The 23,454-nt window shown below is 43.5% G+C and overlaps 2 protein-coding genes across 4 annotated transcripts; one reads left to right on the plus strand and one right to left on the minus strand.

Moving 5' to 3' along the window:
• The first annotated feature begins 1,983 nt into the window (after positions 1-1,983).
• On the plus strand, positions 1,984-13,722 carry gzf1 (GDNF-inducible zinc finger protein 1). 2 transcript variants are annotated; one of them, XM_062411117.1, is made up of 8 exons: positions 1,984-2,072; positions 8,636-9,663; positions 10,408-10,591; positions 10,700-10,869; positions 11,592-11,686; positions 11,849-12,016; positions 12,139-12,296; positions 12,528-13,722. In XM_062411117.1, the coding sequence occupies exons 1-8, from the start codon at positions 1,986-1,988 to the stop codon at positions 13,299-13,301; spliced, it is 2,664 nt and encodes an 887-aa protein (XP_062267101.1). In that variant the 5' UTR covers positions 1,984-1,985; the 3' UTR covers positions 13,302-13,722. The 2 variants fall into 2 exon arrangements, with proteins under 2 accessions (XP_062267101.1, XP_062267102.1); XM_062411118.1 differs by lacking the exon at positions 1,984-2,072 and adding an exon at positions 7,558-7,599.
• A 929-nt stretch (positions 13,723-14,651) lies between these two features.
• napbb (N-ethylmaleimide-sensitive factor attachment protein, beta b) lies at positions 14,652-21,346 on the minus strand. 2 transcript variants are annotated; one of them, XM_062411119.1, is made up of 11 exons: positions 21,140-21,346; positions 19,570-19,649; positions 19,215-19,331; positions 18,137-18,183; positions 17,931-18,008; positions 17,782-17,837; positions 17,258-17,342; positions 17,053-17,157; positions 16,904-16,972; positions 16,766-16,816; positions 14,652-15,860 (listed from the first exon to the last, which is right to left on the minus strand). In XM_062411119.1, exons 1-11 carry the CDS (start codon positions 21,238-21,240, stop codon positions 15,759-15,761), a joined length of 891 nt encoding a protein of 296 aa, XP_062267103.1. In that variant the 5' UTR covers positions 21,241-21,346; the 3' UTR covers positions 14,652-15,758. The 2 variants fall into 2 exon arrangements, with proteins under 2 accessions (XP_062267103.1, XP_062267104.1); XM_062411120.1 differs by lacking the exon at positions 18,137-18,183 and having other exon boundaries at positions 21,140-21,193.
• Positions 21,347-23,454: the final 2,108 nt, after the last annotated feature.

Here is a 23,454-nt window from a genome sequence, read left to right on the forward strand (position 1 = left end):
GTGTCTGTGGCGGGGCTCGCACTCCCAGTATAAAGAGATCACAGGCCTGGTGAGATGCCTGTGCCCCCCCCCGCCCCTGGTGGAATGAAATTAGTGAGCTGGCGGATCACGTGAGTTCACTCAGCTGACAGAAAGAGACACTGTGTGTTCACATCACACTGTCTCTGAGTGTGTGCGTGTGAGAGTGGGAGAGCAAAATAGAGCGATTGCATTATTTCTATCTCGTCCTCTCACTCCTTGCGTCTATCCCTATCCCTCTCACACACTCACATACTGGTCTTGTTCCGCAGTAAATGTGTCAGTCATGGGTCTCATCGCTGGAACAGCCTGTCAGATCTGCAACCCCCCCCCCCACCACCACCACCACCACCACCACCACCACTGCCAGTTTCCCCCTCTGACTCTTTTTCCCCTCTCCTCTCCATTTATGGACTTTTTCAAAAAGGATGTTGAGGGAGAGCAGGGTTCACACAGAGAGAAAATGGTGGCTCTTAAAGCAACGCTGTGTTTCTTTGGATTATCAGGATTGTGTGATTATCCACAAAGCATAGAAAGGGAATAGGTCAGCACTGGAGCTCTTACTTCGAGGCCTCCGTTTTCTCACCCAGTGTGCGTTTGTGTTTTATCTCACGAGGCCCTTTTCTGGAAAGAAAAACGGGTGTCGGCAGAAATCACACCGTCACAGCCTATTTGAAACAATAAACTGTGTCAGATTATCAAAACCCTGATGAGAATAATTAAAAACGCTCTTGCCATCTAACTGTATGTCGACAGGCAGCATATACTATATGGGCTGGGCCAGTTTGCCGTATGGCCGGGCTTCATTTCACAGGTATTTTCATGTCTGTGGTCTCCGCCACTTCTGGGAGACAACCCAAAGAAAATGGACAAATGCAGTATAAAAAACACAGACCATTGGGAGGCAGCTCCAAAGTTAATTTGACAGCCGGTTGCGTATTTGAAAAACAATCTGTCCTGAGCCGCTGTGTCAACAAGCTGAAACTGAGCGGCGGGGTGCAGTGTTTCTCGAGAACTATTTGTGGTTTATTTTACTGGGAGAGTCTTTCTTCTTCCCTGTTAAGGCGTCAATTGGAAACAGCGCCATGGCGATCCCTTTCAAATCTCCTGTCCCCACAATTGGATGACTCAGCTTGAGGCCAGATAAACCAGCAGGACTTCCTGGGTGCACACCTGGAGGCTCAGCCTGTTTTACCAGCACAAAGTGGTGACAGAAATTCATTAGGCCTGTTCCGTGTGGTTACAGAAGATAACAGAGCCGTACAGACTACCTGGACGCTCTTTTTTTCTCCTGAATAAAAAATCTAAAACAAAATGCTGTTAATGGTACAGGAAATCACTGTGGACCCTGCAGAGAGCAACTGTATGAGGGATTTGTTATTCACATCCTAGTTCAATATGTGCTCTCTCTGTTTCGCTGCATAACATTATCTGTGTCATAGTGCATTCAAGTGTAATGTGAAATGGATGTAATAGATTAGTTTTTCGCAGATTGGGACCATTTGAGACGAGCCAAGTAGGGCTCTTTGGGATAAACCAATGACTGCTATAAACAAGACAGAAACCATTAATTTGTGGACGTGTCCCATTCACTAACATGGAGGAGGCAGGTGCAGCCAGGCACAAGGTGGTGATCGAGACGCTTTGGCTTAATTTTTGGGGTGCATTCATGTCGTACATTCTTGCAAAGACTAAAGTTGTACCGTGGGGATTCTGACCACTAGAGGCACTACAGAGCAATATTTTTGTAAGTGGGCCCATGCTTTGTTTTTTTTTACAAACATTCAACAAGTGCTGTGACATAAAAAAAAAAGGGCACAGAAGAAAAATGATGCTCACGAAAGAGTCAGGATCAGGGTTTAATGAGCAAGACTTGGTGTTCCTCCATATGGAAGGATGACTGGTTGAACTGGCATTCTTTCAGCCAGCCAAGGTCCCTGGTATTACACAAGTGCTGGATCCCTGCCATGTTACACAACTCAGAGAAGCCAGAGGAGCAGGGCCAACCTGGCTGGGGCCGGTGCAGTCCACGGACCGTGACTCTACAGGGAGAAGTAAGGGATCAGTCTCTTTTATTTACTGTCTCTGAACCAGTGGATTTAAGATGGATAAGGTCCTCACGGATGACAACTTAAGCTTAGAGAGCTATGATGACTTTTTCTTTCCCCAATATATAGCCTCTTGACCCCGGGTGGGAGGGAGAAGGCGCATGTGTGTGAGTGTGCAATTGCAAGGCACCGAGACCTGCCTAGGCTGATCCAAACTTGTGTTTCCTGTATGGGAATACTTGGACTAGTGGAGCGTACTTACAGTAAGGGTTGTGTGTGTGTGTGTGTGTGTGTGTGTGTGTGTGTGTCTTAGCGGAGCACAAGCGAGACAGAAAAGGAAGGGAGAGACGGAAGGAGCAAGGGCATATCCAAGGGGATCAAAACCTAACCCGCAGGATATTTCTGACCTTGAGGGCGAGTGGGTAGAGCGGGGCTTGGGGAACTGGGGGGTGGGGGGTGGGGTGTGGGTGGGGTTGGCGGGAGGGTGAAGGGAAGGAACAAAGAAACGGAGGGAGAGAAAGAGAGGAGTAGAGTCTTTGGAGAGCAGCTGGAAAACCTCCAGAATTCTCCTCTCAAACCAGCCATAAAATTCCAACTGAAGCCACAAAACCAGTATGAGGATTTGACTAGGGTGCCCTCTGCCCACAGTGTGTGTGTGTGTGTGTGTGTGTGTGTGTGTCAGTGGTGTGCTTCTGCGTGTGAGCGTGCATGCGTGCCATATGTGATTAAAGGATCCGAGCAGAGGAGGCCAGGAGGCAGACGAGTGATGCAATCCACGGGAAGTGAAGGAGAGGACAAGAGGGCGACAGGAAGGAAGGGAGGGAAGAGAGGAAGGAGGAACTGTTGCCTCTGGGGATCCAGCTCTCCAGGAATGTGCTGATGGTCATGTCCCCACGCAGTCGCGGGGAGAGAGTTGCATTGTGGGAAACTCTGCGGAGGTGACACCACCTGTTTGCGTGCGCTGCAGATTGCAAACGCTTGTTAAAAGTCTCAACACATTATAAACGGATCGACTTTGTGAGTCATTGAAAAAAGGCACGACAATCTTTCATTTTGCTGTCTCCCTGAACACACTAGTCTCTATAGCTGCAGGCTACAGGCCCGAATCCACCCGCTCACAGCAGAACGGATCTATTTTGGTGCAACCTATTCCATGTCCCTAAGTACCAACACAGGCTCGGTGGGTAAGGTGATTGGTAAGCCTGGACAAATAGTCTATTTATGAGCATCGCAAGAGTGGGCGCAGGCCGCCCTTGAGCTGGTTTGTCTGCCGTCTGAAGTGCTAAGTGGCATATACAGTTACAATAGATACTGTAGAACATTCGCAAGGACGAGTGAAGGTGGAGGAGGGCGTGAGGGAAGGAGGGAGGGTGTGAGAGAGAGAGAGACAGACAGAGAGAGCGAGAGCACTGGGAATAGAGATGGTGAGTCAGAGGCCATTTGGAAAGTAATTTCATCTCTGACTATCTTTCATCAATGAAAGGAAAGTCTTTTTTTCCGAGCGAGGCCGACGCGAGGAGAGAAAACATCTCTGTTCGGTGAAATTGAGTCTATTTGAGGGGGAAGAGGACAGACACCATTCATAGGCTTCTCCCTCTTTGCACTGAATTTACTTTATGTAGGTGAAGTTATTTGTCACAGTGCAATGTGGGGGAAGAGGTTCAGGGCGAGACTGAACAATCGGATGTGCAGCAGGTGGAACGTTAACTTTGTTCACCATCTACTAACACTTTATATTTACTCGTAAACATTTAGTGAATCTGAGGGTGTTGCGATTGCCATGATATTTGAAAGCGCTCATAAAGCAAAGTTATGGAAACATAAACATTTGGACGAGATGAAAAGCCAATAAGGTCATTAGGATTCTGGGCACCGTACACATCGGTGCCACATTTTACAGCAAACCATTCAATAACTGTTGAAATATCTCAGACCGGACCAAAGCTTCCGACTGGCGGATCCCTGGGGCCACTAGCAAGGCCATAGGATCTTGACCTTGCGTGTTGTGATCATATTTGATCTTGTGTGCGGCCTCTGTCTTCGGTAAACGCTGTGTCTGGCCCCGAAAGAGTCTTCTGCCATTTTTTGTGAATCATTGCTTGATGTTCCTCTGAGGTTTTAGGGGTTCCAGCGATATTCTGGATAGGCTGAGTGTGGTGTGGCATCCAGCCATTGAAAAAGAAGGGGAAGATAGAAGAAGGGAAAAGGGGAAAGTGTTATGAGAGACTACCATCGACAGGCCCGGACTGCTGTGTGTAGCCTGGCAAACCAACCTTGGCCTTGACAAGACTACAAAAACATCTATAATATGTGCTTCCTGCCAATTTCTTACTTATATAAATATGGGTGGAGCTCCATGTCCATTTACTTAAACCACTCTCCAAATCCGCATTCAATCAATTAAATGTTTCCCGTTGTCAAAGCAGAAACATGCTATTGTTAAAAAAAGTCTAAGCGGATTATACAAAGTTCACGATGCATGTTTTCTCTTAACCGAGTTCAGTGACTGGAGCGGGGAAGAGAGGGCCACCACAGAAGACTGAGTTGGACTGGTTTTCGATTGGTCTGGCATCGGCTGTGTGGTCGTATGGGCGGGCACAAAGAGAATGCTGCGGTTATTCTTGGACCACCAGTGTCTGCACTTCCATGTATCGTTCTGCTGTTTACCATCACTGGTTAAGTTCATCTTGCCGGGGATTATGAGTCTGGGAGAGGTCCTGCGAGGACACTGACTGACTGACTTACCCTCGCTGCCTCCAAATTAGGGCGTGCGTACGAGCCAGCACGCAAACCAAGCCGGGGCTGTACAACCACCAACACCGAACTCACTGAGTTCCTCTGTGTTTTTCTTGTTGCTTCCTGCGCCGTGTGCATGTGTAGCCTCAAATTCAAACCGGCCTTGGTTTTGAGATCTGCCCTCTTGCACAGTGCATATTTTATTGCGGCTGTTTGTGCACTGTGGAGCGACAGGGCTGGGTTTTTTTTCGGGGTTCTGTGGAGGAGTCAACCCATAGCAGAGCAAACACGACCCATCGTCGACTAAATGTCTTGTTTGCCGAGCTCATCGCCTTAGAGACAGTGTTTGCACCTCACCCCCCCCCGCCCCCAAAGTGTTTTCACCTCACCCTTTCTCTCTCCCCCCCTGACAACGTGATGATGAATCTGTGGGAATTTAATATGTTACTGGACCACTTGGTGATGCAGCTGGCTACTGAGGCAACAACCCCTCCCCCCCCCCCCCCTCCCCCCCAGCTCACCCCTGAATGACACAAAATGCCCCTGGAGGAATGTGAAAAGTCAGCCAGTATCCCTCACTGCGGGAAAAGGACATGTTTTTGAGACGACCGTTTGACCTTTTGTTATTTCGGTGACGCAACGCGCTGAGAGTTCATTCCCTTGATTACACGTGTCAACCAGTGACGAAATGTAGAAACCTCAAGTCTGCTTCCCTGCTTGGTCTTTAATCTGACAAAGCGTCCTGTGACAACATCACAACAACTAACCTGCTTACGTCTGACAATGACCTAAATCTGTAGCCGCTGAACTTAAAAAAAAAAAATCACATTCTGCTCCACATGACAATGCTGGCTGCACATGACGAGTAACTACAATAACTGCCCAACGTGCATGTGTTATCTTATCATTTTACTGGAGCCGTTCCTGAACTGACAGCATTTTTATGACATTTCTATGAGACTGAGTCCAGTGTGAAAAATAAAATTGAGAAAAGCATTTCCACTACTGTGCCCAAAGTGAAAAATCTTTTCCTTCCTTTCCTCAGTCATGTCAGAACTTGCACTGATGGAAACCAAGAATTTATTTGTATGACTTGTCTCATTAATGTTCAAATTCTGCATTCTATTAAACTCTGGGCTTATTTACCATAATACATAGCATATTCATATCTATGCAAATACTTTTGATTCCCATGAGCATTCAGTTACAGATGATTAAATCTGCACATGTAGAATAGAGTGCGGTAGTTTTCCAGGGACACATGAACCAGAAAGCACCAGTTATGAACAGTGCACAGATCTATAAAATATTATGTGTGTGATTTACAAGGGAGTAATGAGATAAAAGACAGGGGAACACAGTGTTCCAGGTCAGGGCCGGGGTCTGTCTGCGCAGCTTTGGTCCAGAGAGCAGCATGAGTCACCGGAACTGAGGAGAGATTGCTAGCTTGCAGAATTCATTAAGACAAATGTAAGGTATATGGATTTCCTCTGAAAGAGAGAGAGAGAGAGAGAGAGAGAGAGAGAGAGAGAGAGAGAGAGAGAGAGAGAGAGAGAGAAAGAAAAACATCCGTTGGCAGCTGCAGGAGCTGAACCCCAGTGACTCCGCAAGTAGCTTTCCAGACACCTCTGGAATGACAGCACGCTTTATGCATTTTTGAGTTATGTCGCTGTGGATGTAAACAAGTTCGCTTAAATCTTTCAGTGTGTCAGACCTGTTTTCTATTAGGTTTGGTACCAATCTCATAACACTGCTATTACAATAAAATAAGAAGTGTACAGCACATAGTTTAGTACTTCTGCCCAGTCGAACTTTCTGCTAGAATCAGAGTAATCAGCGTGAAAACTGGTCATGCTGAAGAATGTAAACTTGTCTTTTTCCCCCAACCAATACGTGCAAAGCACATCACGGTTGCCTTTGTATAACGGCGCCCCCGTGTGGCCATAGGGCATCAGTGCAACAACAAATACAGTTTTGGTTTCTTCTGCTGAGAATTTACGGTAACATCAGCATGTGACATTATTTAAACTTTGAACAGTTTCTGAAGATATTTCATTTTTAACCTGTATTATTTGCTACGGTTGGGTTGACTATAAGAAATGTGGCTTTACTTTAAATGAAGTGTGAAAGAACCGTTACAATGGAACTTACTGATGCTAAAGCTGTTCAAATAATATTTAAACTAACAATATTTAAACAAAACCAAATATGTATACAGTATTTTGCATTGAAGCGTGTTAAACTAGCTAGATATCATTATCTGATTTAAAAGCTAGCTAACATTAGCTAATGTAAAAGCCTTTACTGTGAAATTTGTTTTGGTGAAGTTTGTTTGGGCTTTAATGGGTCCTCAATATTCTTAGTTTCAGTCTTATTTGAACGTCTTTAGCATTAGGTAGCATTTTAACGTTTCTCAGACACCTGCATTAAAGTTAGGCCACATTTCTTATAGCCAACCAAGTTTTTGAAAATAGTAAAGGTAAATATAGATGTAAACTGTTTAAAGAACAAGCTAACACTAGCTACATACATTAGTTTGACATTAAACCCAGAAATGCCCTCAATGCGAGGCGCTACTCTTCAATATCGACAAATTGCGTTGCGTGTTCGTGAACGAACACGTTACACTGATCCAGGAGCAGTGGTGGCACGCTGGTGTTGCAGCTTTATCGCAGACGGAGAACTGATCCGGAATCAGCCTCTACGGCACCGGATGTCTCGCGAGCAATTTCTACAGGAAATATACCGTCCGCCGCAGCGAGCATTTGTGAAGGGCTGCCATTTTAGCAAGCTTACGGTAAGAAAAACTTGCTCCGTGTTGTTGTTGTTATGCGGTAGTTTCGCTGAGCCGCTGCTGCTGCTGCTCACACGTCCCGGGTTGGAGTCATGTATCTCCTTCGATTTGCTTTGTATAACTAAGTCAGCGTTAGCTTAACCTAGCTCGTTTAGCATCGTGTCCGTGGCTCTGCTGTTAGCTGTTGAGTATCCTAGCCGTGGACATTATGAAGAGTAAACATCCTATTCACTCCCTTGACCTGGTAGAGGAGCTTTAGATGCGCATGTATAACGTGTTTCAGATCCACTTGGTCTTGTAAAGACAGTTCTACAAGCATTAGCTGAATAGTAGCTGCTCCCTTTTGCTCATGGGGAAACAATCGTTGCCTTAATATTAGCCCCAGTAGTGATGATGCATGAATTACTCGAACTACTGCTCAAGATAAGAAGTGACGTGAATACGAAATACAAAAATCGCACTGCCAGCAGAACTGCCCCCGATCTCATGAAACTCACCTGTGATCACAAATAAAACGTGACTCAGCACAGTTCATACCTCCACCCAGACCCATCAGTCTCCCCACGAAACCACGTGTACATTCAATTTTATTTGGTCTTCAGCTAACTGCACACATTCATACATGAATGGATGAATTCTGTCCTTTCCCAACAAGTTTCATGATAATTCATTCTGTAGTTTTTGCATAATCCTGTATACACAAAAATAAAAGACGATTAAAACTTAACCTCCTTGCCAGAAGTAATTATAACCTAATACATAGATATTGCAGAGACTAGGACACATAGGGGGCTTCGATAGGGGGATCAGAAGGGGCACACATGCAGCTCAATGGGCCCAGAGGTCAAAGTTGCTCCTGCTTTAAGGGGGGGAATGTGTAAGTTCAAGGGCAAAACAACAGACAACAACCATGCAAACGTCTGTGCTTGAAGCAACCCAGATACTTTTTGTGTGTTTTTGTGTAATAACCACCTTTGCGAAGTTAAGGTTACTTATACGCCTTACAAGTATCCGTTCCTTTTTCTCTTTCTGTCCGCAGCACAGAATGCTCAAATGCATCATGAGGCGCAAAGTGGTCCAGCTCACCTCCAGGTCGCACCATGAAAACATCCTGGCTTCTCTGCATCAGCTGAGGCTGCAGGGCCAGTTGTGCGATGTCACCGTGCACGTAGACTTCCAGGGGGACAAGCAGGAGTTTCGGGCCCATCAGGTGGTGCTCGCAGCATCCAGTGGCTACTTCAAGAACACCCTTCTCATCCAGGATGTAGCCCGAGACACAATCTCCCTCTCAAATGTGCATTCTGACGATTTCTCCAAGTTTCTGGAGTTTGTGTACACGGGTAAAGTGGAAGTGGCCAGCAAAAAGATCGCTGATGTGCAAGCAGCGGCAGAGTTGTTGGACTGTAGGGATCTGTCAGAGGTTTGTGATGAGGCCATGCGTGCTGAGACTTTAGAACCCCCTAAAAAGAAAACGCCTGCATCACATGTTTCGGATCATTATTATTTACAGTGTGACGATAAAGAGAAAGGGCCCAAAGGGAAAAAGCAGCTGGGCAGGCTAGTTCTGAAGCGTCAGCGCTCACCACAGAGCTCGGAGAAGGAGGTCACCGCAAAAACATCTCGGGTGAGCAAAACAGTGACCAATGGAAAAAGCGAAGGGGGACAGTCGCAGCCGAGGAAATCCAGCCGCCGAATCCTTCAGAAGCGTCTGAACACTACGAGAGAAACTTCGAACAGTGAAAACCAAGTTGCCAATGAAGACACAGAGGAGTGTGAGCACAGGACTGAAGTCGAGGCTCAGCCAGAGAACGGAGCGGAGAGAGGCGATGAGTCTTCTTGCAGAGTGCCGGGCTTTGATGTAGACAACTGTGAAAACGAGGACGATGTGCAAAGTAATCCCGAAGACCCCATGTTATCTGTGGATGAGGAGGAGGAGGAGGACGAGGAGGAGGAGGGGGAAGAGGGAGAGTCCAAGGTGACGTCAAAACGAACGTCCAAAGCCCAGTTCCAGTGTGAAAAGTGCCAGCGGACCTTCCACTACGAGAGGAGCTACTTGAAGCACATCAGGTTGGACATTGTAGTTCTCCTCAGATTAACTCACTGGACTAACAGTGACATTGTTTATTATAATCCACTATTTGACAGGAGATGGGACTAGTTTCAGATTTATTGAATGCACATTTTCACCAATGATGTTCACACCCAGCTGATGGCAAGCTCACAACCTGGTTATCAAACATCCTGATAATTTCAGAGTTGGTATTCTAGTGTGATACCACTAACACTTACCACTAACAAGACCATCTAGATACACTCTAGATAAGCAGGCGAGAGGGGGGTGTTTTTCCAACATTTTCATTTACTAGTTGTGCAATTGGTGCAGGTCCAAATAGAAATCTGGAGTCAGTGATTTTAAATCTAGATTCATAAAGGGACTGTTTGGCCTTGGTGGAGGTATGCATTCTACCCAGTGTCATTCTAGGTCATTAGTGTGTCCTACTTTGTTAAACACAATTTATGATCTGTTAAGAATCTGGTAAAACCTAAATTCACTCAATAAGTGAATTCAATAACCTGTCTAGATGAGGACGAAAGAGGGAGAAGGGATTAAAGGGTAATTACATGGTGGATTCTGACAACTCAGTCAAATGTCTTAGAGTAGACAGTCAGCTTCTTAACAGCATGCTCAATACGTTATTACCAAAAGGAACCAACAAGTCATACTGTATACCTTCAGTGTTTTCAGAGACAGGCAAGTAGTTCTGATACACTTTCGAAATTGCTGTGACCCATTCCCGATCTCTTGCCCAGCACGTACCACGGAGTGAAAGCAGACATGGTCTACCGCTGTGAGACCTGCCAGCAGACCTTCGCCAACCGCAGCAACTTGAAGATCCACGAGAAGCACGTCCACAGCAGCGAGAGACTCTACTCCTGCGCCTCCTGCTCCAAGACCTTCAAACGGAAGAAGGATGTCGTCCGCCATCAGAGACAGGTGAGGATGCACGAAACAATTGCTCCATCTAAAAGTCCAATTCAGAGCTATTTCGCTGATAAAATATTTGATCTGCACCTTTCTCTCCCACCTTCTGTTGCTTCTCAGGTGCATGAACGTAGCAGTATGCGTCACGTCTGCCCCGACTGTGGAAAGTCGCTCAGCTCCAAAACGGCTCTGTTGCTGCACGAGCGGATACACACTGGAGCAAAGCCGTATGAGTGCACCGAATGCAGCGCCAGATTTACCCAGAATGCTGCTCTCAAGATGCACCGCAGGTACGGAGCTCACAGATGATGACAGTCAAGTGAGAATTGGAGCCGGGTGAATGCTAACGATGGAAACCAGAGGGTTGTAGTTTTGTATTTGGGGGGAAGTCAAGAAGAAAGTAAGTTGAGGGAGCAATACTCACCTGTTAGGACAAATTCCCAGAGTGCTCTGTCTGAGAATGTGTCGCACAGAAAACACAGGTTTTTATATGGTCCTCCCTGTCCGTCCCATAGACTGTATATAAAGATGAGTGACGCGCCTCTACTTCCTCCCACCGAAATAACAACATGAAACTAAAAGATCCCGGATTCGAACGCTGCCATGTAGCGCGTCTAGAGCCGAACCCTGCGCAGTGGCATTTGACTTTTGACCTTGTTGTTATAGCATCAAACAACTGAATTTAACCAAACTTACTGGAAAAATTGAAAAAACAGCAGAGTTATAAGAACCACCTACAACGACAGAATCTATCTTTGAGAAAAATGTATTTGATGGGTCCTTTAACGTTTTAGTTTGGTCCATATCCCATCAATTAACATGGAGGAGGTGATCGAGACGCATGTCGTCCATCTTTATAAAACAGTCTATTATCTGTCCAATCATCAACTGTGGACATAAATATACAAAACCAGTGAGTATTTACGATGTGATGATAGCTGGGAGTTTTATTTATAAACACAAATACTATGTGTGTGTATATATTTGAGGTCTAAACTGTTCCTATTTGTAGGATTCACACAGGAGAGAAGCCTTTTGCATGTGACGAGTGCGAAGCCAGGTTCACCCAGAAGCACATGTTGGCTTATCATAAGAGATCTCACACAGGTAAGACGGACATAATATTACAACTGTCCACATCTCTGTATTATCTTCTTTATTTGTCCCTTTAAGTAGTCCTTTAGGATTTGTACCCACACTGCTATCTACACATGTCCGACCACATGTGAAGATGATGTTTCTTTCCCTGTGTCTTTTTTCGCTTGTCAGGAGAGAAGCCTTTCATGTGTGAGGCGTGTGGGAAAAGCTTTGCGTCTAAAGAATACCTCCGGCACCACTCAAACATCCACACTGGCGTCAAGCCGTACAAGTGCGAACAGTGTGGCCGAGGCTTTGCTCAGAGGAACTCTCTTCACCAGCATATAAAGACACACACAGGTAACCGCATGAACAGTCACTCTCTGTTTTACGCTCATTTACGGGGATCATCTGCTTTTAACCTCAACCTCCTCCCTGTCCTCCTGTTTTAATTCCACCTGCATGTGTGTGTTCCCTCTTAGGCGAGCGTCCGTACAGTTGTAAAGAATGTCACAAGTGTTTTACCCAGATCAACGCCCTGCAGAGGCACCAGCGTATCCACACGGGGGAGAAGCCCTACATGTGTGGCCTCTGTAACCGCACCTTCACAGACAAGTCCACCCTCCGCAGGCACGCTATGGTTAGTGGGGCCTACCTTACTATCGTCGTTCTATCTGAACGTTGTTTTTAAAAATGTGACTGTTTGGGAACAGCGTTGCTGAAACTGGCTTTTTGACTGGACCTACACATAAAAAAAAAAGAAGCTTTATTAATGGTTTAAGGGCTACTAGTCCATGCTTATTGCCGGATAAGTTGTGCTTAAAGTGCTTTGACTGCTATGAAAACTAACGTGAGCTCTTTTGACATTCAGACTCACGACGCCGATGCACCCTGGAAAACCTACCTGGTGGTTCTGCAGGGAAATGTGGAGGACAAGAAACCCAAATCCACCCCTAAGGGAAAGACAAAAAAAGCAGGAGCTGCGGCTGGTGACGCTGTTTCCACTGGTGCACAAGGTGACACTGTAACTCCCGCTGATGCCACCTGTGCTGTTGATGCCGATGATGATGCTGCTGCTGCTGCTGGTAAAACCACCACAGATTCCATTGTGGCTACCGCCGAGCCAGTCACTCTTTCGTCTGATTGGACCAGCCATGGAACCATTGCTCTGGTCAGTCAGGGCGGGATCACCGTCATCCACACCGAGGTGCCACCTGGGACGCATATCCAGCCCATCATGACCACTGACAGCACAGGCACCAACCTCATTTCCTTAGATGGTTCCACCATCCCCTTCTCTATACCTGTCTCTATGGCTCATCCCATCCCCTTGGCCTCCTCCACCTCCTCTTTGTCCATACCCTCAGTTCTCTCGCTTCCTGTCTCTGACGCTACATTGGCATCGGTCTCCGTGATCCCAGCTGTTCCAACGTCATCCGTCCTGGAAGCTGCTGTGTCACAGACGATTCTTTCTCCAATTTCAGAGACCAAGATCAACCAATCACAACCTGATATTCAGACTGTGGTCGTCGCTGACATGGTTTGTGGAAACGAACAAACGGCATCCGTCGATGGACAGGAAAAGGAAAAGGCAGCAGAAAACTCTTTGGATGAAATTAAGACGACCCCCGATCAAGACGTGTAGAAACTTGTGTAAATATTAAGCTCTTTATCTGGGGCCACGTTTCAACCCTCAGTAATGCAAGTTTTTCTGAATCAGTGTTAACGACTTTGTCACATCTGTGATCTTCAGTGTGTACCACCACATGTTGAGATGTTAAGGTATTCATTTGGAAATGCTACATGCTGAAGAGATGTAACTAAGGTAAAACCAAGCATTGTGTATTAATAGCAAATGGTTTGTTAATTTACGGAATTAAATGTTACATAAATTAAGTTGATTACAAATATGAAGGCGATTGTTAGTTACTAACAAATAATGCCAAACATCACATAAGGTTCATTCCCTTCAAGCCCTTGTATAAGTATCACAGAACTTTTCCTGTCATATATATAATAAAATGTCAGGAGTTACATCTTGTACGTTGTGCAGGATGATCTGGGAACCTAGTCCAAAGTCCTTGGCAGCGAAAGACCACCCCCCCCCCACTGAAATAGCTTTCCATACATCTGTGGAATGACAGCATGCTCTTTGCAACCCTGTCGATTTATTTAGGTTTGAATTTAAATGATTGAGCTTTAATCCTTCAAAGTTCTGGCCCTTTACTCTGTTTGGAAGTTTTCTATGTAGCTACACCATAGACTGTAAGAGCAAGACCTGCATTTCAAAGTAATTGTCAACAATGTTGACTCCAAAGGAAACTACATGCCTTTAAAACGCTTCAGTTTCGAAGTTTCAACCGAGTTCAATGAAATCAGTTACCTTATTTTCAAATGAGTTAATTTGACAAGAAAATGTAGATTTGTTATATACATGGTACCTGATCAAAATACTATAATAAAGATGGGCAGTTAAAAAGAATGCCCACTAAACGTGATACGGACATTGTGTTGTTTAAGAGCTTGATGCAGTCGTGTCAAAACTAGATTATTGTTGATTGATTGGATTGATTCGATTTTTTTCACCAGTCAATGTGACTCAGGTTACAGCTGGACAGAGCAGCGGGTCGATGGCAGCGCAGACACAGAGGAAGGTAACAGTTCAATAAAAGGTATAGATCACCGGAATTATGTATTATTATACATATCAATCAGGCCACACAATTTACTAGTCTTCCTCAAAAAGACAAGTCACTTTAGCTTGTAATACTGTATATATTTCCACTTGGGCGACAAATCTTCTGTACACTAGTAAGTTATCAATACGCTTAACATTCAATAGTCCAGATTTTCTATAATCTCAATATAGGATCAAGCACTACTTGTATGTGTGTACTGTAGGTTGGATTTAGGATCACGAAAGATGATTAAAGGACAGACTGATGCTTATCACACACAAAGCCTCTATCTCACACATAAGGTCAAAGGCAGTGCATTGTGGGATAGAATACCTTTATTATTGTCCATTCGCACAAGCTTACAGATCATATCCTAGGTCCATGGTCATTCCACTCTGGAAGAAGCTGGATACACAGGGCAACTGACGCTTTAGTAAAAACTTTGGTCTGGCTCACTAGTGGATGTGACAAGACTGTAACCTACAAATAATGACATGCTTAGCGACTGGCCAGATGAAAGGTAGTAAACCTTCACCAAGTTAGTGAACGACACGACACGGCACAGAGAGGAGAGACTAATGATGCGTGGTAATCCCAAGATTACTGCCCTGGGAAGAAGGAGCCACGGTTCCCACGTCAGTGCTTCTTATTCAAAAGTACAGCTCACATGGGCAAATCTAAACATTTGAGCCTCCAACGTTAAAGTTTTACTACATCAACAAAAAATGAAATGATAGTAAAGGAACTTTTAAATTATCAAATCATGAATATGTATGGAAAAATGAAAAATGTTTAACAGTCTACATTTGGTGTATATCATCCCCCTTCATCTAGAAGGTGATAAACAGGAAACTAAAATCTTTTTTTTACGTTTTCTTTTTGTTTTTTATAATGGTAATGACTTTGAATAACGTTTGTGACATTTATTTCACCCTTCCCTTCTAGTTCAAAACAAAACAAATTAAGATAATAGTAGATTCTTTAAATAAATACAACGATAATCTTATGTACAACAAACAGACATTTAAATAATTTAAAATATATAATAAACTAGCTTTAAAAAAACAAGCTGCATTTGACTAGGAAACAATAAGAGTACAAAACATGCAGTGGGTGTCGATAATACTAAGTTCAATATGATATACCGCTCGGAAATCCACCAGCACGGATTCCAGCAGAAATAGGTATGCAGCAATCCCCTGGGCAGAGGTGAGGGCGAGAGGATTTACATTCTGACTAGATTCAGATATGCTCTGCAGGAAAGCAAGGTAGTGCTTTGAACATGTAGCAGTGGGATGTGCAAAAATCATCAGCTGTCCTGATGCTATACACAGTGAGGTGTGTGTGTGTGTGTATGTATGCATGTATGTAAGCATGCGTGATGGATTTGTCCCTCCGTGCTGTGCTTCTAACCCGCGTGTCGCTCATTTCAGATCCCCTTCGTCACCCTGGATGGTCTTTTTGATGCGCAGCAGGAGGGTTGTGTGCCACTGGTCCAGACGTGAGATCGAGTCAAACTCCTTTACCTGAAGACAGAAAAGAAAACAGACCCTAGAGCACGACTGATGCAATAGTTACCAGATATAAGACATTTGTTGTTCTGCCGTTTAGAGTAATAAACATTCTGATGGAATTTGCACAGTGAGACATGAAATTGCATCTATGTTATTACAAAGTAAGACTGGTATGGTGTTTAGGTTAAAAAAAAAAAAAAAGACTGAAAAACACATATTAGCCTTTTGCTGAACCAGAACCACTGTCTCACTACAATCGCAGTCAGTAGATCCCATACCTCAGCCAGGCCCAAATGTCCCCTTGAATTTCATTAAGCTGCACCACATTTCACACAATCACGGATATCAGTTTCCAAAGTGTGCCTGATTTTCTAAATCAAGATCCATTCAAAATTATTCCGATATTTTTTTAAACACCCTCTCTCAATGTGTAAGTGACCAAGGAAATCCTGGATCCCCACCTAAATTGAATGGCTTCTCCCCTGACCCATACTGCACCCCTCCACAGACTTTTGTGGAAATCCATTCAGTAGCTTTTACACAATTTTGCTTGGAATCCAACGGACAGGGGAATATAACCTCCATAATACGAGAAGAGTTATGTTTGGAGTTATTTTTACAAATTAAGTGATTAATGTTTAAACTAACACATCTGTCATATTGTTAAGTATTTCTCTAAGACTCTGATGAGGCCTCCTCCCTGTCTGACTTTTAGTTCATTTTAAAACATGTTTTTTGGAGCTCGGCTCCGCCTGCACGAGTTTCATATAAACACATTCCTGAGAGAATTCACAGATTCCTGAGATCCAGTTTTCTTCTTTCCTGAATACACACGGGATTCAACCAAACTACAATAGCTGAAGCAGAGGGATTTTCTGAGCCCACCAAAAAACTTTCATAGTGTTCACATGACTTACTGCCTCTGTAAAAGCTTCACTGTTCTGCTCTTCATGTGCCTCAAGAAGTTTCTGTCAAGCAAAAAAAGAAATGTAGGTTACTCATAGAACTGATTCACTGAGCCACCGGCTGCCTCAGACTTGTCAGCATCCACTTACCTTCAACAACTTGCATTCTCTGGAGTCTGTGAAGGCCGGGAACATCTCCTCATATTTTTCAACAGCAATCTGTGGAGACACAGCGTGTTAGATTGTACCACAGCTCTCCGTCCCTAAACTGAGACCGAGCCTCAGAGGTATAAACTCGCCTTGGCGTTGAGCTCGTCGACGATGAAATGACAGAGGGAGGCTTTGAAGAAATACTCTTTGGCGCTGTATTTCAGCAGCGGGTTGTCCATCGTGCTAGCCCCGACCTGGATGCATCCAAAATCAGAAGAAATGTATTAGAAATGTCATTAATTACAAGGGTTGAGAAAGTGAGAGCATGACACAATGAATCTCAGCAGTAGCCACCTGCTCGTAGATCTCAATCGCTTTCTGGTACTGCTCCAGCTGAGCAGCATAACCCCCGACCTTCAGCAGACACTTGTTGGCCGAACTAAAGACAAATTGAAATAAAACAAAAAGCTCGATAGCCTGGAACATTGGAGAGTAAAACAGGCAAACAAGAATGCAGGTGCTACAGCTGAAATCTGATCCATCCAAACAGTACAAAGTAAAACAACAGATATCCAGATAAAACTTTTCCTTTCAGAGGTATTGATAATTATCACAAAACATGTCAGATTATTATCTTTTTTTGGATACTTTAGATAAGTAAAAGTTACACAATACAATGGTACAAGTTCTATTTCATTCTACTTGACTATTAGAGAACTGTCCTGTACTATCTTATCCACGTATCTTTGCAAACTGAATAAACAAACGTTTACATTTCTCTCACATGGTAGAATCAGGTTTTAGAGCTGAAAATCGATGGGAGACAAAACAGATAATATGCAGTTTTAGTTTGGTAGAAGAAACAGAGAGAACAGTACCTGTTTGATTCTTCTCCTTTGTAGTAGTCGGCTGCTTGTTCATAATGTGCAATGGCCTTTACAAAAAACAAACAACAAACACAATCTTAAGTGTTCTTTGGAACAAATATTGCTCCTAATGCTCGTATTGACTATGTAGCTTGCGTTACCTTTTCAATATCCACCATTTCAGACTCGTAGATCTCTGCGATATTGATGTGGTGTTTGGCTGCGATGGTGAATCTTCCCTGGGAGGGAAGAGGAAGAGGAGAGAACTCATTATGAATGGGATCTATCCTGACAATGTGATATCCAGCTCTGTTAAAGGCAGATTTACTCTTGTGAATGAGATGCAGAAGTTCTATGAGCATCTTACCATGTCTGTGTATATTTCGATGGAAGCATTTAAACACTTGATTGCCTCTTTTGGCAGCATTAAGGGAAGAGGAGGCAACGGTTAGACATGATTTATCAGAACCTTCACACTTAGATATACAACACTGGTGTAATTTTTGTTAGAGAATCCAAAAACTAAAAATAGAGCAAAACCACAAGAAAGAGGCTGCTCTTCAGTGGACGGCTACCCTCCCCCAAAACCAATGGTCGCATCTCTGCTTAGGGAGAATATTAAATGAGGCCAGAGAGAAAACAAAGAGCCCTATAAATCACCTCACTGTAAATGCCAGGCAATTTTGGGGTAATAACTCTCACAGGAGCAATTGCTAGAAAGATCCACAGCGAAGCAACTCAGGCCAATTCTACAGTAGAGTGCAGCCTCATAACCAGAGCCCAAGTGTTAAACTGTCCTGATTTCCTATCCAAAATCAAAAAATTCAGCCTGGGGATAAAAATATGTTTCAGTAATCTAGAAGACACAATCTACATTGACTCAACTTGGGATATTAAATTAATATCCTGTGAGAGTCGAACATGAAAAGCCTCATCGCGTCACAGCTGAAAATCAAACAAACAAAACAAAACTGTATTCAAGTTAACACTAAATTACACAAGATTTAGTCTTGGATGGATTTTATATATATATATATTTTCAAGTTTGTAAAAAATCACGCAATAATTGTATTGCATCAAACTTTAAATTTAACGTTTCATTTTAGCATCAGATTAGAGTAATTTAGAATCAAATGAGCCATTTCTGACATGTTGGGTCTGGACTTTCTCCATGAACGATGCAGCAGGAGATTCTCCAGTCAGACGCGCTCACAACAACACAGGAATGTCCCTGGTGTTCAGGTGAGGGGTGGAGCAGCAGGCACAGACAGGACGTGACGTATAAACACCGCTGTGGAGCTCACGTCCTTTTTATTTACAGCACATTAACACTTGCTTTGGCCCTCTTAGCCAAAAGTTCTCAACAGTTCTTGAGCTCTTTTTCATTCTTAGAAATTTGTATACTTTGGTTTACATAGATTTGAACCCAGTCGGCCGTCTCTTACCATTTGGGTCCGACTTCTTGAAAGCGTTTCCTGCATCAATGAAACTGGTGGCGCAGTCATGTTTGTTCTGCAGCTGCATGTGGATACGTGCGGCCTTGCAAAACGCATTTCCAGCAGCTGAAGACGGACAGAAAGAGGAAAGACAATGTCATGCGCACATACTGTACACTCTGCTTTTAGCTGACACTCTAATTTATGCACATCATTCCACCGTTTTAGCTCGTGACTCCTTCACAAAGTGCTGCACTTTGCATTAACAGAGCAAAAAAAAGAGAAAAAAAGAAGCACACAATCCCACAGCGTCTCAGGTGTGTCGAAACAGATAAAATGGATATCTTAAGGAAACAAAATTCACCGTTCCAGTTTTTGGCCATCTTGAACATGTTGGCCGCTCTGCAGTACATCTCACATGCTTCTTCCACTTTTTGAGGTCCTCTAGAAACCACAGAAGAAAAGAAAATTGTTGTAAATACACTGAACCTATTATGTATTTCCATACAGGCTATTGAGCACGAAGTTTAAATAAAAAAAAATGTGGCATCATAGGTCACAGGGTGATGCAATGCTGAGAAGGATGGACTCTATCCTTTACACAGGCATCACCCTATACAGGCATTATAGATCCACGACGAGAAGTGGACCCCTGGGAGCTGCCTGGATTTGTTATGATAGTCTGGAGGATGACATCACTGCTAGGTCAGCCACAGAATTAGCATTATAAAACTTGCCAAGAAGGAATACTGCTGAGTAGTAACATCTGGAGGTCACCTCAGACAGGGCTTCAGGGAAAACACAGTCACACAGCTACTTGTTCTATTTTGGACCCATGCAAACACAGCTTTATTGGCTGCATCTCTATTGTACGGTTTAATAATCCACAAATAAGATGGCATGAATTATATATCACCTAGTTTATGGAGCTCCCAAATGTCACTGGCCCACTATATATTATACATTTTCCTCTTACTATGCATTTCTTTTAATCTAGGCTTAATGAATTCTAAAAATAAACCTAGATATAAAGCAGGGGATAGGAATCAGCATTTGCAATCACAACTAGGAGGTAGACTTTTAATGAGAATGTAGGCAAATTAATAAAAGGGAAAGGTACATGCCAACTCTTTGTCTGGATTTGAGTTAATTTTATCACTAACTATCACATAAGCTAAAATCTTGTAATAGAGCTGTATCCTTTGAGATTCATGGATTTTGCACTTAATTACAATTTCATAATAATATTTAAGGATCACCTTGAACACAGAGTGGAAAAGTGCTGCACAACAAGGAAGCAAAAGGTTTGAATAGATAGATGCATTTTCTATTACTGTGTTGTCTGTGCGGCTGATGCTCCAAACCAATGATGGTGGGGACAAAGAGAATCAGTGGCAACCATCACAAAGTATAGGTCTGTGTGTGATGGGGTTAAAGTCAGATTCATTTAAATAAATGCACTGATGAAACCAAATGCAATAAAAACACTGCTCGGATTGACGGCTGTACATCCACTGTCATGGTGTGAGGTCACGTGGTCCATTAAAGGTCCTAAGAAACGATCCAACACATATATACCGGCACATACTTCCATTTTCATAGTCTGTGTGAAACGACCCAACAGGCTACAAGTAAATCCTGTGAGGTACCTTCACCTTTCAAGTTAGCTTAACTACTGCGCAGCTTCCATGCTAGCGTCCAGGGGAGAAGGGGTGTGTTTACAGGGATCACAGCTAACCAAGCTAACGCAGCTAACCGACCTGCAGGATTTATTTCACTGTAAATGACGCTAAAACCTCACCTAACCTAACCTTAGCCTCGGAGCTAATTGGAAGCTAACTGGACGCTAACTGGAAGCTAGCTGAGTGCATGTGCAGACAGGGGTTGTTGTGAGTAAGCTAGCTGTCTGTTTCTCTGCTGCAGTGCTGTCTTACCCTCCAAACATCCCGCCCAGAAAGGAGCCGGACGACTTGACTTTCTTATCGGCGTCGGCCATCAGCTGGATGGCTTCCTTCTCCTTCCCCGAGTTGTCCATCTTGTTATTGTCGGTGTTCAGGAGAGAAGGTGCACAAAGTGTAAATCCCGCAGAGGACCGAGCTGCGTTCACAGAGGATTACAGGAGACGGGTTGATTTAGCGTGGGCGTGCACCACCTAGCGGATTAAGACGAGCCGCGCGGCATCATGGGAGCTGACGTTTCCAGATGCGGCAATGAGAGTTGGCTTCGCGGCAGAAGGAACTACAACTCCCGCGCTAAACGAGGAAGTGTTTTTTATATCCAGTTTTACGCAACAGCTGATGGCAAATTGTGAAAAGTATCTTTACGATTATTTGACTGTTAAATGTTATAGCACATTTAAGAAAATAATATTGACTTCCTTTCACACCCAGAAATGCAGAATAACAATGCAGATAAATAATAACTATTTCACTGGAGTTCTGTGTGAGTATAAATAATATATAAACAAAACTAATACACAAGAAAAAAAATACTATTTACATACATTTTCATCACATAATGTTTGTACATCTTGATGTCTGTTTATTTAACTTTTGGCTATATATCTGCAATGTTTGTTTGTAAAGTTGATAGATAGATAGATAGATAGATAGATAGATAGATAGATAGATAGATAGATAGATAGATAGATAGATAGATAGATAGATATTTTATATTCATGAAATGTTTGTTATTTGATTCAACAGTTTTAAAAGACAGTTTTGGATATGAATAATAAAATAACAAATCTTATCGTCTGAAAAACAATCTTAAAGAAGCAACTAAACCAGTGTATGATGCGCAAATGTACAGTAGGGGGCGCTGAAACATCACAACTGACCTCTTGCGCAATCAAGCTGAAAGTACATTTCAAGCGTTGGCCAGAACTTAAGTGCATTTACTTAAGTATATACTATATACTACACTTGAGTACACATTTGAGGTACTAAATTACTGTTGGCATTCATGCAACTATGCTTCTAATACATGTCAGCAGGAAAATGTTGTACTTTGTACTCCATTACATTTGTCTGAGAGTTTAGACTCTTAACCAGCTTATCTTATAATTGTGAGATGGACCAGTGCAATGGAAGGAGACGACCAGGGCGTCTGAGAGATACTGACAGGGTTATCACACAGAAGTGACTGCAGGATAAAGGGTAGCAGTATAGTGAGTTAACAAGTGACTTACACTGTAATTTATCCTGCCTTTGTCATGGCTGCATTTGAAAGCAGTCATTGATGGTGGAGCAGAATATGAGAGAGCAATGCAAGCATAGTACTTTAGAGGAGGGATGAAGAGTTGGGCGTCTGAGTAAAATAGTATAATAATGACATCTGCCCCAGCCTATTCTTTCCTTGTTTGCCCTTACAGCACTGGCTCAACCTCAACTGGTTAGATTCCCAGTCTCCCTCCATTCCGTGTGCTGGAGTGTCCTCGGGCAAGATATTGAAGATACTGAACCCTTTGCCTGCACCTGTATGGGAGTGAGAGGGCTGCACGTAAATGCACTGTATGGATATGGGTGAATGACAAAACTGGGCTGTAAAAGGCTTTGAGTGGTTATGAGACTAGAAAATGTTTATATAAAGTGTTTACAATGCTTGGAAAGTACTTTGCAAAGATAAGGTTCTGAATTACACATTTCCTGCTTTTCCTGTCACCAGGCCTCCTGTAGAGATCTCCATGTCATCAAAGATTCAAACGAGTGGTAAAGGACGTGTATGTTCTCTCATCTCACAGCCTTGTTGAACAGTAGCCGAGGCATTTGCAATCTAAGGCTGATCAGCCTTTTGTAATCAATTTCAAGGTTCACTCTGATTACCTCTGCTAACCACTATCACCTTGACATAAAAAAAATAAAACCTTCTTCATTAGTTTTGCCAACTACAAATAAGTGTGATTGTATTATCGGATCCATTATTAACTGAACTGCAGTGCCACCTAGTGGGACATGGGTATGGGCTTTGTAGGTTGAACCTGTACCAGAGATCGTGGCCTAGGGGATAGAGCGGGTGCTCTGCAACAAGAAGGTTGCTGGTTCGAATCCCACTCTATCCCATCTGCATGCCTAAGTGTCCTTGGCAAGATACTGAACCCCTAGATGGCCCCTCATAAAATGATGAGTGTTCTAAAAATGTAAGTCGCTTTGGATAAAAGCGTCTGCTAAATGACATGTAATGTAATGTAATAATACGCAGCTTCTGATACAGTCAGTGTGATTAATGCCTCTTATCATTGTCATTATCG

The sequence above is a fragment of the Platichthys flesus genome, chromosome 18 (assembly GCF_949316205.1).
Source record: "Platichthys flesus chromosome 18, fPlaFle2.1, whole genome shotgun sequence".
Taxonomy (NCBI): domain Eukaryota; kingdom Metazoa; phylum Chordata; class Actinopteri; order Pleuronectiformes; family Pleuronectidae; genus Platichthys; species Platichthys flesus.

Coding starts and splice junctions, on each gene's coding strand:
- gzf1 (XM_062411117.1), top strand. CDS start 1,986: ATGTTACACAACTCAGAGAAGCCAGAGGAGCAGGGCCAACCTGGCTGG. Junction 2,073..8,635: donor CCGTGACTCTACAGGGAGAA/GTAAGGGATCAG, acceptor TTCTGTCCGCAG/CACAGAATGCTCAAATGCAT. Junction 10,592..10,699: donor TCGTCCGCCATCAGAGACAG/GTGAGGATGCAC, acceptor GTTGCTTCTCAG/GTGCATGAACGTAGCAGTAT.
- napbb (XM_062411119.1), bottom strand. CDS start 21,240: ATGGACAACTCGGGGAAGGAGAAGGAAGCCATCCAGCTGATGGCCGAC. Junction 18,184..19,214: donor CAAGAAGTCGGACCCAAATG/GTAAGAGACGGC, acceptor TGCTGCCAAAAG/AGGCAATCAAGTGTTTAAAT. Junction 16,973..17,052: donor TCGACGAGCTCAACGCCAAG/GCGAGTTTATAC, acceptor GTGTCTCCACAG/ATTGCTGTTGAAAAATATGA.